Source organism: Triturus cristatus, chromosome 7, assembly GCF_964204655.1.
Source record: "Triturus cristatus chromosome 7, aTriCri1.1, whole genome shotgun sequence".
Taxonomy (NCBI): domain Eukaryota; kingdom Metazoa; phylum Chordata; class Amphibia; order Caudata; family Salamandridae; genus Triturus; species Triturus cristatus.
The window spans coordinates 553,613,909-553,629,852 of record NC_140590.1 but is presented as its reverse complement, the minus strand read 5'-3'; the positions used below and the strand labels follow the sequence as shown (position 1 = coordinate 553,629,852).

General features: G+C 44.0%; 1 protein-coding gene across 8 annotated transcripts in view; it reads left to right on the top strand.

Annotated features, from left to right (window-relative positions):
- The window catches only part of TMEM94 (transmembrane protein 94), an 805,258-nt gene that overhangs the window by 431,382 nt on the left and 357,932 nt on the right, over positions 1-15,944 (top strand). For all 8 annotated transcript variants that reach the window (XM_085617011.1, XM_085617013.1, XM_085617005.1 and 5 more), the window contains one exon: positions 15,343-15,658. In XM_085617011.1, the coding sequence (XP_085473137.1) occupies positions 15,343-15,658 (316 nt within the window). The remainder of the gene's footprint in view (positions 1-15,342; positions 15,659-15,944) is intronic.

The following is a 15,944-nucleotide window of genomic DNA, read 5'->3' as shown; positions in this document are numbered from 1 at the left end:
AAGTCTTCAATATCCTTCATGCTTGCCTGAAAGTGTAACTGCATCAAATCTATACCATGACTTTAGCTATGGCTGCTTCAGAGTCAATCGGCTTGTCAGAGAATAAAGCAGTAGCTCATTGGACCCTTCTTCCTGTCAGGATCAAAGTACATAGCCTAGTGATGCTCATACTTGTTGACATACCCAAAGGATGTGAAACCGAAATTTTAAGCACTGTACATTATAGGTTGGGACAGTGGTCCTACTGAAAATGATCCTTCCTAAACCGCCTTCAACCATCACTGTGAGTTGTGCATATGAGAATGAGAGCTTGCCTTCATATGTTACCGGGTTACCCATTACAAAGATATCGTTTATTTATAACTTTATTCGACAATAAGTCATAAAAGTATCACAAGAATAGATAAAACAAAATACAAGTCATAAAACAATTTGATAAATAATTAAAATTGATAAAAAACAATTAAACTCACATAATTAGTGTCGAATAGGTTTCTTAAAAAGGGGATGTACATAAGGTGATTGTAGTTCAATGATTAGTAACTAGAGCGAATCTCCATCTTAAGATTTTTCGGATTTCCTATACCTAGCAATCTTCGTTGGCTCTTATTACCCATGCCCATTTCAAGAATTTTGCCATAGCCAGTGCAATTGGGAGGCTGGGATCAGAACGTAATATTCGTAATGCCTCGTCATGTTTCCGAACCCCAATAAGACGACATATTGGTATGAGCCATTTATTTCTTGGGGCTGCATACAATGGACAGAAAAACAAGAAATGGCTCAACGTCGCTACCTTATCCTTGAATTTACGACATTTATCACCATCTATCCCCACCCAGCTAGACGTAAATGCCCTGATAAAGAGGGATCCAATCCTAAATTGGAAGTAAAGCTTCTGATCTAATGGTTTCTCTATTGAGTCCCAATAGGGTTCCAATAATGGGTGGGATTTGAATTCGAAAAAGCGTTCTGTGAGATGGGCAGAAGCATTTACATAACACTTTTCAGAACAAATAATTTCCCAATAGATTTTCTTCATTTCTGCCTTAGAGGGAAAAACAGTATTAGTAGGATCATCCCACAGTTCCCTCAACCCCATTCTCCCTAAAAGAGAACCAATTGATTTCAGCCACTTAATTTTATGGAAGCTATCCTTCTCAATAACATCCTTAAGACCCCTAGCATAATGATACAATTCCTCCGTTGTCCACAACCTACGCCAGTATGATACTGGTCGCAACATGGCAAGATCAGTCACAGACTTCTTGCCGAGGTCATAAAACAGGGGAATTAGGGGGGTACTTTGTGGGACAGAGGTAACTTTCCTAAGGAACTCGTTTTGTAGGGTGGCCAAGTGCTTCAAGTTGGAAAATCCCCACAACTCGGCGCCATAAAGAACTGAACCCAAAACTTTCATCCCATAGATCTCTAAAACAGACCTAATTGGTTTGGTGAAGGAAGTCTTAAATCTTTTGAGTAAAGCGCCTGCTTGTTGCTTAAACCTCAGTGCACTTGTATCTAACTGCCTATTCCAGCTCATATCGCACTGAAGGTTAACACCTAAATAGGTGAAGGCATTGACCCGCTCTAGCCGGCAATTGCCCATACATATGCTTCCTTTGAACCGTTTGATTTGTTTTACGCGACTCGGTTCAGTAAGTACCATAAATGTTGTTTTAGAGCTATTAATTTCGAGCCCTCGCATATCGCAAAAGTCCATAAAGCGCTGGAGTGCCTTCTGAAGACCACTTGGAGTTTTGGCAAGTATTAGGGTGTCGTCCGCAAACATAAGGACCGGGACACACTCACCTGCCAACACAGGGGCATCAATTGGAACCAGGGAGAGTTATTTAGCCACTCCATTTATAAAGAGCGAGAACAGGGTAGGCGCCATAACGCATCCCTGTCTCACTCCCCTCTCTACCGGAAAAGCATCTGTGGTCTCCCCCTGCCTACCCCATCTAACTTTTGCATAGGTATCCTCATGAAGGCGAACAATCAAAGATGACAATTCCCGTGGCATTTCCAAATCCTCCAATACCTGCCAAAGCTTCCCTCGCGGGACAAGATCGAATGCTGCCTTCAGGTCCACAAAAACAGCATATAATGTACCTTTGCCCAATACCACAACACGCCAGTACAAAAGAATAAATCTAAAGACCTGCTCAATCGTACTAGTCCTTGAGCGAAACCCGTCTTGCAACGGGCTGAGGATATTCCCCTCTTCCATCCAGTCCTGTAACTTACCCAGGACCAGACGACCCATTAGTTTTTGTAAGGAGTCATTCAAGCTGATAGGCCTGTAGTTACTCGCTAAAGACTTATCACCTTTTTTGTAGATGGGCACAATTTCTGCTCCTTTCCAGGTATGAGGAACGGCCATCTCCTGGGCAATGGCGTTAGCTAAATAACTAATATAAACTCTCCATCTCACTTTGTCACTGAGGAATAAATCCACGGGTATGCGATCCATCCCTGAAGCTCGCCCTGCATTAACAGCATTCAATGCCTTGTCAACATCCCCTAAGCTAAAAACATTGCCTTCATAAAATTTAAGGGCAAGAGTCATCCCGCAACAATTGCCTTCAGCATTAGCATACTGCGGCTTAAAATATTCAACCCAAGAATTTTGGGGTACATTGTTTTGTGGGCTGGCCACAAGTCCACCACCTTCCCATTTATAAATGTCCCAAAAAAGTGCCTGATTCTTTGTTGAGCATGCATCTTTAAGGTTCAGCCACACTTGGTCGTCCCACTCTCTTTTTGCCCTACTGGTAATCACACTATAATTACGACGGGCTGCTCTAATTGCTTCTAGATTCCTGGATTTTAATGCTAGACTCAGACCAGCCCGAGCGTCCCTACAGGACTTTTTGTACCATCTATCAGGATTTTTGCTCACCATGGGCTTGGTAGCACCAATTTTAGAGAACTTGGCTTTGAGGTTAGTAAATAAATCATTATGATCATACTCAAAACGGCGGAACTTCAACCCAGAATACGCACCATCACCCATCTTATCTAGTACCTTATCAAGCTGGGCGTTAATAGCAATTAGTGTATCAGCTTGTTTGCTCACTATAGACCATTTAAGATGCCGCTCATCATTTGATAAAGTAGTCTGGGGGATAGGTAAATCTTCACTAAGGGAAGCACTACCCTCCAACCCCAGCCTAAATAATGCGGCAAGAGGGTTATGGTCACTTTCAACACGAGACTTGACTTCCATGTCCACCAGAGTGTGCCACAGCTTCAGATGGACATGTAGATAGTCAATGTTACTAGACCTTAACCCGTTATCATAAGTTTTTGCTCGCTTCTTGTCAGACAAAGTCCGACCATTTGCGGCTCTTAGTTGGTTGCCTAAACAGAATCCATTCAAAAACAACGCCGCCTCAGTCCATTTGACTGATGGCCCTGCCTCCAATTCGGGGACACCCCATCTACTGTCCTCCTTTTCCAGTAAGTTTGCACTTCCCAGACCTAGCGGTTCAAAAGTTGAGTTAAAATCACCCACAATTAATGGTAATACCCCATCTGGCTGTGATTCAATCAGAGATTCTAAGGCCAAGAAAACTTCAGATTTTTTCCCTCCTGGAACGCCTCGGGCGTACACATTAATAATAACAATTTTTGGGTAACCCAACACATCAAGCCTAACAGCCAGAATATCACAATGCCCCGACGGGATAGATTGAATACCACAACTAATATGCTGTTTGATCCAAATAATCAATCCTCCCATAGGGCGTCCCCTAGGTCCTCTCACAGCGGGGGCATGAAAATTTAAATAACCTAGGTTATAAACAGGATCAGCGGACCAAGTCTCTTGAAAGAGACAAATATCAAAATCGTTTATAAATTCAGACCAACACGGAGAAGCACCCTTAGGCCCAATGCCAGCGAGATTCCACGATAACATAGAGGTCAATCCATGTGTAATCTGCTTGCCTTCGTTAATTACAGTCCTATCCACAGTGGGACACGGGACTATCGACAAATATGCAGCAATAGTGAGTGGTTCCTTGCTAGGGGCATTTCGGCCTAAGGTAAGGCGCGGGTATGTCATTGAGCATTCACCTGTGATTTTGGGATCCTCAGAAGGTACATCCCTAGTGAGGATAGTACTACAGTCAAGCAACACGTTCTTAACCATAAATGATAAATTAGCTACCCCGTGTAGGCGTGGGTCTAAGGGGGGGTCTGAACCTAGGCATATAATAGAACTATTATGAACATTTGCACCAGGACTTGGCCCTCCCCCAGCTGTAACTAAACCAACAGACAATAGATCCTCACCTAACAATGGAAATAACTCTAAAGAACTATATAAGCTGCTAGGACTAGTAGACTCACCCCCAGCCTCCTTTTGCTGTCAGTCACAATCCTCCAATCCGGATAGGGCCGAGAACCGGTTAAATAAGCTTAAATTCCGTACAACCGGGTGACTAGGACAAACATTCCATAGGGACATTTTACCACATAAATCTTGCATGGAGGCATAAAAACAGGGCAAGGGAAGTGATTGAATCAGAGATCTAGAATCAGTTTGTGGCCAGTTACAGATGTATTCAACACATCGCCTGTCTCTAAAATTGACAATCACACAATCCCCCTCAACTGTTTTTATACTTCTACCTACCCAATTTACTCTTCTGACGGACAAAATCTCGGCCCTGTTATACGCGGGCAACGGCCTGTTTGCATTTAACCAAAATGAGCACTTATTTTTGAGCTCTGTATGTGTCTCCCTTTTACCCGGTCCCAATCAAGGCACACCTGCCAGTATAACCACATAAGGGACAGATTCAGGGGGGAGATCTACGGTAGGTAGATTAGATGACGCAAACTCTGCGGGTTTAGTTGGTATAGTAGCTGCAATAGATGCCAATTTGCTTTGTCCCACATTTTTACCCTTAGCTCCCTGCTCAGTTTGGCTGGCCTCAGCCACTTTGTCAGGAGGGATAAGAGGAGGGATAGGAGCACCAGAAGACACCGGCTCATTAACAGCAAGAATGCTACCACTATTTGACAACCCATTTCGAGTTTTACCCACAGCTTTTTGGCAGTGGGATGACTTCAAAATACTTTGTTGCTCGCTAGTCCGATTACGCAAGGTCTGCTGGACTGATACTAGCGAAAGTTCAAGACATGAGAGTCTAGACTCAATTTTTTTTTTTTTTTTTTTTTTTGTTTTTGAGATTTATAGAGCGCCTGGTGACCCGAGGGCATCCCCGCGCTATAAGAATGTAAAATCCAGGACAGGCGGAAACCAGGAACTATTTGGGGAAGAGGAGGGTTTTGAGTTTTTTGCGGAAAAGTGCGTGGCTAGGTTCCAGGCGGAGCAGGCGAGGGAGAGCGTTCCAGTTAGAGGCGGCCTTAACCGAGAAGCGGCGGCCACCGGTGCGCGACTTCTTGAATCTTGGGACTGTGGCCAGATGTTCGTTGTCCGAGCGAAGGTTTCTGTGGGCTTTATAAGGTGTGATCATATCTTTAAGGGCGGCAGGTCCAGCCCCATTGATGAGTTTGTGCGTGATGCACATGGCCTTAAACTCTACTCGCTGGCGGACCGGAAGCCAGTGCAGAGATTTAAGGGCCGGTGTGGTCGGGGCTCTGGGAGGAAGGTTGAGAATGAGTCTCGCCGCGGCGTTTTGTGTACGCTGGAGTTTGGCCAGGGTGGATTCAGGAGCGCAGAGGTATGCGGCGTTGCCGTAGTCCAGACGTGCTAGAATGAGCCCTTGAACTAGAAGTTTCCTGGACAGGGGGGGCAGGAGGGGGAGGATCTTACGAATTGAACGGAGAAGGCCAAAGCAGGTCCCCGCGGTCTTGACTGCCTGGGTCTTCAAGGAGAGGTCCTGCTCCAACCAGAAGCCCAGTGTTTTAATTTCTGTCTTAGGCGTGGGGATGTCACCGAAGGAATCCGGCCAGACTGAAGGAGGGACGGAGGACCATTTGTTGCCCAGAAGCATGATTTCTGTTTTTGTCCCGTTCAACTTCAGCGAGGATTCGCACATCCAGGTGTGTATGTCTTGTAGGCAGTTAAGTAGGATTTTAGGGTTATTGTCCAGCTGGGAAAGAGAGACGACGAGTTGGGTGTCGTCGGCATAATTGACTATTTTTATCCCATAGGGGGTAACCACATCCTCTAACGGGGCCATGTACACATTAAACAAGGTGGGACTAAGCGAGGACCCCTGGGGCACACCACATGTGAGCGGAAGGGGGTCTGAGCGGGAGTTGCCGTCCCACACCTGAAATGAGCGACCCGAGAGGAAGGATTTGATCCAAGCATGTGCCGTTCCCACAATTCCTGCCTTGGCCAGGCGATGGAGGAGGACACGGTGGTCCACCGTGTCAAATGCGGCACTGAGGTCCAGGAGGATCACTGCCACTGATCCTCCTGAATCCAGGATACACCTAGCCTCCTCGATGACGGAGAGGAGTGCGGTGTCTGTGCCGTGGCCCGGCCGGAATCCGGTTTGTGACTGACGTAGAATTTTATTCGTTTCGAGGAATTGGGAGAGTTGCACGTTGACTAATTTCTCAGCCACCTTGCTGATGCAGGGGAGGAGCGAAATGGGTCTATAATTTGCCATATCGTCCGGGTTCAGATTGGGCTTTTTCAGCAAGGCCTTGACAACTGCGCTCTTCCAAGAGGAGGGCACTGTGCCTTGGGCGAGAGATGTGTTAATCAGATCCCTAATGGTAGGTGAAGTACTGGGAGAAACGGTTTTTAAGAATCTGACGGGTGCCGGGTCCAGGGGGGATCCACTTCTCATTTTGGCCAGCGTGGTGGTGACCTCATCGAGGGAGACTCCTCTAAAGGAGGACAGCCGTGGGCTGGTGGAGCAGGCGTCTGCATCAACCGGGATGGGGGGGCTGATTGGGGGAAGGGACTCCAAGATCCGCGTGATTTTGGAATCGAAGTATGAGTCCTTGCATCTGTCCGGTGGGGGAGGAGAGGCAGCAGGAGATGAGGGGATGTTGAGCAGTTCTTAACTATCAGGAAGGATTCTTTGGCTGAATTGGTCGCATTTTTAATTCTGTTGTCGTAGAAGGTGGTCTTGGCTAGTTTAATGGCCGATTTGTAGCGTCTTACCGCTATGTTGTAGGTATCTTTATTACTATGTAGCCAGTCTTTCCTCCACAGTCTTCCGTGAAATGGATGAATCGTCTTTTTAAGCAAGTCTTCCATTTTTTTCCAAAACAAAATTCCCAGCTCCTCTGAAAAGTCTCTGTCAGTACCCATCTTAGGGGAAATTTCTTTATTTGCTACGTATGGTGGACCAGAGCAATCTTTATTTATAATACTTTTCTTAGTTAAAGCATTATTTCCCAACTTCCTTTTTTTACACTTGGGTTTCGTTTGGATAGGTGTTTTATTGCCCGCACTTTTGTTTTCCACAGACGTGCCCTTAGCTTGATTCATCATACCCTTTTTGGCTATGAGTGCTGATCTGGTTTTAATTACGGGAGACATCAAAGGATTCTGAGAAGGGGTCTTTGTATTCTTCCCCAGCGTAGCAGTAACCTGTTTGGACGGAACCGCAATAAGATCCTTAGTAGAGACAAGTGGGCTTTTTGTAGCTTCATCCAAGGAACATAAAGAGCCATCTGGCTCGGTGTCAAGACCGACAGGAGATTTAGCCCCTGCCAGGCTTCCCATGGATGACCGTTTAGCAAATACAGGGTCTAGGGATAGCCTTTTTTCTGACAATTCAATGTCTTTAGCCAGAGCTGACGACACCCGTATGAGGAAATTGTCCAAAGTACCCAACATTGAGCCAGCACTGGTCACACTACTGTCTCGTTGGGTTGTTGTGGTAACAGATGTCATAATTGGTGCTTTCAGCCACTACAATATGCAAAATAAGTCTTATTAAGTTATCCGGGAGGATTTTAACACAGACAGTATAAAAGGGCACAATAATAGTAATGATGATGTTCCTTACTTTAAATGGGGCGTAAGAGGGATGGTCCGTCCCGTCCTTATCCGGTCTTGAACGGGCTTAAACGGGCCCGCCCTTGGCCCGGACTTCGCCCGGCGCACGACCCGCGCGCGTCCCGTGATGCGGGCATCCGCGATGCTTTTAATGCGCCTCCGGGCGCTGGCGTGACGTTAGCAAAGCGTGCCGCCACTGAGAATGACGGGAATTGCAGTCCCGTGGCGGCGGCGCTGTTGGCGGTAAGTAATGACTCCTGGCAGTGTCGGCGTGTATGCAGTGATGACCCCCGCTCCGCCGGCCTCCGCGATGCTTTTAATGCGCCTCCGGGCGCTGGCGTGACGTTAGCTAAGCGCGCCGCCGCTGAGAATGACGGGAATTGTAGTCCCGTGGCAGCGGCGCTGTTGGCGGTAAGTAATGACTCCTGGCAGTGTCGGCGTGTATGCAGTGATGACCCCCCAAAGATATCAGCACCAAGGTTTATGGAGAGAAACTACCTCTGTCTCAAGTTAATGGCACCTCAAGCTTTAAAGACATTTTGGGGAAATCCTTGATCCGCCAGTTGTATTTGCAGAAAGATTGATGGCTGCTAAATTTGTCACTGATGTTGACTGCACAAAGAAGCATGGTGGTTCTCTTCCTCCATCACTGCAAAAGCTCTAGGAAAAATGATGGAAGTAAGACAAATATCACATAGTCACCTTTATTATATTCCTTTACTGTCTTTTTCTGAATATGTTTCTGCCCTTGCCTCCTGTCCTCCTTCCATTAAATATTTAAGGGTCATGAATTGGCACAGAATTTGCATCTTTTACCTGTACTGCACTGGGCAGGTTCTCCAGTGACTGAAGAGGAAATATCAAAAACTATCACATATTTACCTTGCTTGTTTTGCATGTTAAGCAACTAAAGCTCATCAACTGTTGATAATTCTGTTTCATGCTGCATAACATGAAGCACTTTGCTCTCTAGACCCCAGATCTGGAAGAATGATTTTTTGAAACCTTTAAGGGCATAGAATGGTCACCAATACACAGAAGAACAGATAGGATACCCCACAATTGTTTGACGTCTTATTGATAACAATAAGACTTTAGATCACTTTACTAAAATAACTTTGTATGCAGAATGTGAATCTCAAGTGTATACTCATCTTATAGTGTAGTGCCTTGGGTTGTCAATTTCTTCCCTCCTCTCCACTTCAGTCAAGACCAAAGGGATCATTTAAAATGTGGTGGAGGTTGTGGTGGATGTCAATGAAATTGGAAAATGTTGCATCCACCCAATATATAGTGTAATCTCTGGTATACATTCCAAATAGTTCAAACAATTTGTGATTGCTCATCCACGTATGCCAAACTCAAAATGACCTCTTTATTAGTTTGCAGGAAACCAAGTTTGTTAGATCACGAACAGCATCCAGGGACATAATTACAGTTATTTTCTGTCCAGTATTGTGGTGCTTTACTAAGTACTCTCTTTCTAGTGAGGCATCATTATATTACTGTTTTTTTCCACTGTCAACCAGTACAGCTTGAACATCGTGATGTGACTACAGTCACATTTCCACAGCATTGAGTGATCAATCATTAGATCGAATATTCAGGGAGTGCCAGATATAGCGAGTTGGACTAATATGATTTCACATTGGCCTACGATCTCACCACCATCATCACCATGTGTAGATTGAGTACAGTGAATAGAAGCTGGCTTAAGCTGGTGGGATATGAAAAGACCTCTTGCTTAACTGCTTCAGTCTCTTAATGTAATTTGTACTGCGCATGGCCTTCACAATTTTATTTATCATTTTAATAACTTTACCTACGTCTTGACCTGATTCAGTTGAATACCACCACACCAACTTTTATCTATTCAGCAACCAGCTGTCATATGGTTGGGCTAGAAGTGAGTCTCTTACGACTTGCTGCTACCCAGGGATCAGGATCCACCTCACCCATGGGAGAGAAAAGCTTTATATGAAGGCTCCTTGTTGCCCCATAAGTTGGTGAGTGATCACACAGGATCATTATGCTTTGGTGGTGGTCAGGCAGGAATTCAGACTACCTCTACACCTGTTCCTGTATCCTTCACTCATGACCTTCATCCGTTTTCTCCCTAGCTTCTGCTAGAGATCTAGTTGCTATTATTGCTTGGAGAGCGAGGCTTGCACAGTAAGTGACAGCACAGATCTTTTTATGTAAGTGGAACTCTGGTATGTTGTTGTAAAAGCATGTAAATGTTTCTCCCACACTTACACTTGTTTATTTCATATTTATTTTATGATGAGTGGTACAATTTTATTTCAACTTAAAGTTGCTCTGTGCATTGTTTGCCAGTATTTAAAGTAGATATTAACACTCAAGTCCATTAAAAGCGGCTCTGTGCCTCTGCTTCAGAGGACCTAATTGCTTTTCCTACTCAGCCTCTCATTGCGTGAGGCAATCCTCTCTGGTCCTGTACCAATAACTAATTTTTATTTGGAACTTATCCCGAAACAGAAGTGGGTAAGTCAGTCACCCTTCAAGATTTGATGGCATTTTCGAAGATGCGTCTTGTCCTATTCCTCCTATGTTTATGTAGCTGCCCACTTGGCTCAAGATGTGCTGCAATTAATTGCATTTTTAATTTCATTGGGACTCTGAGAATTATCCCCAATCACTTACTATGCCTATGTCAGACAAACAAAGCAAATTTGAACATCTCCATCGTGTTACTCAGAATACTCATTGGGACCTGCATTATGAGCTTTACAGATCTTTAGTCCAGTGCTCCCCACACCAGGGTCCTAGAGCTAAAGCTTGTACTTGTTATTATGAATATTTTCCTTTTGTCAAACCATAAACAGACAGATGCAGGTTCCTTTCACTTAAAGAATGATGACACTAGCAATGTAAATACTTAACTCGTATTTGTTGGCCATTATCCTTTCTAGGATGTTGTTTGGCCTTTAATCCCTTTGAACCTTTGACATCTGGTGCTTCTAAATTGATGACATAAAATTTTAGTAAAGTTTTTAATATAAACAATTTTCTGCAACTGGCGTTTTACATAGATTAAAATGTACATTTTCGTTTTAGGTTACTAAAAAAGTATATTTAACAAACAACACAAATTATGGTAAGAATTGGTGTGCATCTTGAAGTGAGATGAAAATGCTTGGCTTAAATAAGGAAAGACAAAAGCCAATCAGAGACTGATTCCAATGAAAGGATGAGGAAGACCCTTGATAATGCCTAAAAATGCATTGAAAAGACAGAAGGGAAAGTAGGCAGTACCAAGGCGCTAAAGCGAGACAGACTAGTCAGCAAGAGCAAATCAACCGAGACATCAAGGAGACTATGATGAAAAAAGCCAGGTTTTCAGATGTTTTTTAAAAGTTATAAAGGAGCCTGCGTCAGAGATGTGCGTTTGTAGGGTGTTCCACAATTTGGCGGCGGCAACCGAGAAGGAACACCCTCCCCATCTAGCTTACTGAAATCTAGGAGTCATCACGTTTTTGCAGTGAGAAGATCTTAGAAGCCTACTGGGAGTGTACCAATTAAATTGTGCCTTCAGTTGGCTAGGGCCTTTCTGGTGCATGACCAAAAAGACCATACTCAAAGCCTTGAAGGAGATTCGCTTCCTAACTGGAAGCCAGTGAAGGGAGAGGATCCCATCTCTGACTGAGAGTCGTTTGGGAATTTTCAAGATAAGGCGAGCAACCCCATTCTGCACAACATGAACCTTATTCCGGGAGCAGCTGTTGACGTTAAGGTACAGTGCGTTGCAGAAGTCTAACCGTGCGGTGACCAGGGCGATGATGACAGAATGGGGCAGTTCAGACCGAAGGTAAGGAAAGATCTTTTTCAAGGTCTTTATAACATGAAATCCAGTGCTAGTAGTCTGACCAACCAGTGTGTCGAAACTCAAGGTATTGTAAAAAATGACACTGAGATTCTTAGCTGACTTAATAGGAGTTGGGAGAGGTCCACAGACTTCTGGCCACTAGATATTAGACCAGATAAAATCTTGAGGGCCGAACAGTAGCACATCAGTCTTGTCTGCATTAAGCTTCAAAGAGTTCTCTAATCCAGCTACAGATGGTAGACATACACTGGTTGAACTTCTCCGCCACTGAGGACAGGTTGTTGGAAATGGATACAATAATCTGAGTATCATCTGCGGATGATAGCACTTGAAACCCAGATGAACGCAGCAATTCAGCCAAAGGGTCCACATACAGATTAAAAGGGGTCGCGCTCAAAGGAGAGCTCTGAGGCATCCCACAGGGAAGGCTGAACACCTCTGCCCTAAAACCACCACAGCTTACAGTTTGCACCCTATTAGACAAGAAACAGTGGAGAAACTGTAGAGTGGTCCCACTAACCCCAGCTTCCTGCAGGCTTTGAACTATCCGTACGGGCGAAACGGTATCAAATGCTGCAGACAGGTCGAGCATTACCAAGATAGCTGCCCCTCCCTGAGCGGCCTGATGGCGCATACTATCTGCCACCAAAATAAGGGCAGCCTTAGTGCTATGGCCGGTCCGAAACCAATTCATGGGTATCCATAAATTTGACCAGTTCTTGAATGATGAACTTTTCGAAGGTACGGCACAGAGATGGGGCGGAGATTTTTAATTTCTTCTGGATCCGCATTTGGTTTCTTGAGAAGCGGGAGAACAACTGCTGCCTTCCAGGCAGTGGGGAAGATACCAGAATGGAGCGTGAGATTAAACAACTTCTGCAGAAAATTGGCTATAAGGTCCAGAGCTAGTTGTAGTGTTTTGGGTGTACAGGGATTAGAGGGAGTTCCTTATTTTCATCTCATCAATAAATCCTTTGTTTGCTGGATGGAAATATAGGGTAATGCTGCAAGGAGATTATCTGGAGGGCCGATGGCAGAACTGTCAAGAAGGGGATCATTTGCTAAAGTGACGTCAAAGTAAGAGAAAATCTTAAGAATTGTACCCAAAAAGTAGAGTGCTAGTTTGTCACAGAATTCTTGAAAGGAATTGAACAATCGCTGAAGGGATGGATCAGACAGCTCCTTCACTACCTTGAACAGCTGCTTAGAAGAATTATTAGCAGATCGGATTTTCTCCGTAAAGGAGGACGCTTTGGCCCGCACAGTGGCCTGTGTGTTGCCAAGAAGAAAGAATTTATGCTTCTCTTTTTCCCTATGGCATGGATTAGCCTTCCATTTCCGCTCTTGTCTGCGGCACTCCTGCCTAAGGGTCTTAAGTTCTATAGAAAACCAGGGAGCAGAGTTTTTGCATCTGGTTGCAGTCTTAGCTTTCAAGGGCGCTATAATATCCAAAGTTGAATTGATCCCGGCTTGGAAGCCTGCCGCCATTTATGCAAAAGAGTTATCCTGTCTAGCTATGGGAGCCTTAAGGGCCTCTTCCAGGCCATCCGAGGTGAGCTTGCTTAAATTCCTGCAAGATGTGTTAAACCCTTACCAAATGATTGGGGTGAGGGGACTTTAAAAAGAATAATCCAATGATCTACCCAACTAGGGAACAAAGCGTCCTCAATAGCTAAATCCTCATGAGTGGTAAAAATCCCATCCAGAGTTTAGCCTGCAGAATGGGTAGGTTATTTTACCAGCTGACCAAACCCGAAATTAGGTTCGTGTAAAGAGGCAGAGTCTTTACAGGATAGATCATCAAAATGAAAATTGGAGTTATATTGGAAGTAAATTCAATCACTAAGTACTTTTGACTTTAAACACTAATTTAAATCTCCCCAGAAATGTAATTGCAGCAAAGAGTAGTTCCCCTAAACATTAGCCTAGGCATGAGAAATTTGGCCCTGACATTCGAAGAATTACACAATTTGCTGTGCCCAGGAATTGATATTTGTGTCAGGTAAGTAGTTGATTTTGTAGTTCAGTGAGTAAGGATTCCTGAACGCAGTCTGCCTACTTGTGGGTACATTTTTCTTCTAGAAAAACAGTTTCACTTGAAATGTTTCCAAACCATTTTGTTGCCCTCGCTAGTCCTGAATCACTTCTCCCCACCTGAAAGGTCTATGCATACTCGATATATAAATAAAATTTTTGTAGCAGTTTCTTTGTTGGTTTAATACAGTGGCTAAAACAAGTGCAAATCAACTTTGCCATGCACAAACTGTGGGCAGGGCACCCCAGTAGCAGCATTGAACAGTGCATAAACAATAAGGATATTGGTGCGTCCATTCTCCCCCCGGCCCCTTCATTACCACTTCCCAGGCAGCAGATTTCACTGTACTATTGCTTAAAATAAGACATCTAAAAGACTGCCTCTTTCAGAGGAAGTTTACCTGGCATTAGTTTGGAGATACAGAATATGGCGGTCCTTGAAATTAAAATTGACTCATGAGCGTATAATGTCTGGCAAACATTTGTTGCTTGCATTCATGATCCTTCAGATATTGCCTCTGTAACTGACTTGCACATATTGGGACTACCAACTGATCAAGGCAGGACCTAGAAAGTGTACTTTTTTATTCTCCTGATTTGTTTAATATTTTTGGGTGAATTCACCGACTGGGCATAGTCAACTTGAAAGTTGGGTCCTGTTTTATTGCATATGTGTTCCTCCTTTCAGTTACGTTATCCATGAGGATTAGGATGCTGCAAATGTTCTCTTGTGTGGAGCTATGTGTGTTTTTTAGTAGGGGCATGATCGTGCATTGAAGTCCTTCATTCAGAAATCAAAATTACATAAGAATCGTGCGACAGATGATAACCTGATCCTTCACCAACTGAATGTAAGGAGAGTTGCTCTACTAGAACCATAGCAGTCATTCAAGCCTGCATGCTCTTTGATCTGCCCGCAAACAGGCCTCCAACTTTGTTTGAGCATTCCACTACGCCTGAGAACAATTTTTATCCTTATAAACGTCCGATCAAATGCAAAAGTGGTGGCTTTGTAGCAACACTTTCTGCTTTGTAATCTCTGAAATAGTCACATGGACAATGTTTCACACTTTTTGCAAGCATTATGCATTAGACACCCTTTCCAGGAATGACTCCCAATGTAGGTAGTCCATGCTGAGAAATGTCTTTGGGTAAACCTGCTGAGTTTCATGTTTAGTTACTTCTCCCCATCTGCAGTCATGGATGCCTAGAAAGCATCCCAGTAGTCCAGAGGAAGGGTTGCTGAAACATAAAAGTACATTTATAATAGAGGCACTTGTGCTCCTACTTCTACAAACCCACTTTCTGATAGAGGACCATTATTAGCTCCCTGTGTGGTTATGTTTAGATAGAATAAAATAATTAACTGGAATGAGTGGTTTCCATGTTAGCCCGGATGAAGGAAATAGGGAGAGTAAAACAGAGTTAATAAGAATGCCATTGTAAATTAACTGGTGTTTCCTTACATAAACATTTCCTGTTTTAATATCTGTTCCCATCACTCTTTGCTTACAAGGTTTGTGCCGAGGGTGATGCATTTGCTTCTGAGGCTGAAGATTATGTTTGTGACTATCATCTGGAGATGCTAAGCCTGTCGCAGGACCAACAGAATCCTTCCAGTATACAGTTTGATGATGCCAACTGGAAACTGCACCTGAGTTCTCTGAAGCCGCTGGGTTTAAACGTGCTGTTAAACCTGTGCAATGCAAGTGTGACAGAGTGTCTGTGCTGCTTCTCCGACCACCTGTGTAATATCGCCCTCCAGGAGACGCACTGTGCTGTCCTTCCTGTCCACATACCTTGGGGGCTTTGCGAGCTTGCGAGGCTCATAGGTATGTTTTGTTGAGCAGCCTCTTTCTAAGAATTGGAAGACAGTGGTAGGAAAATCTTCTGAACAGACATATAATTAATTTTCCCAGTTCCCATGTTGAATCCAGGGTAGGTGTTAACTTATGCATATTTTTAAGAAGGTATAAAGGATTCCAGCAATTCTCAAAGTCTGTTACGCATAGCTATTCATTTTTTAAAAATTTAAAATAACTGTAAATATTACATAGAGAAAGATTTTTGCAATCTGGTTTCGTGCACAGAAAGTTAAAGATGTTTTTTCATTGTTGA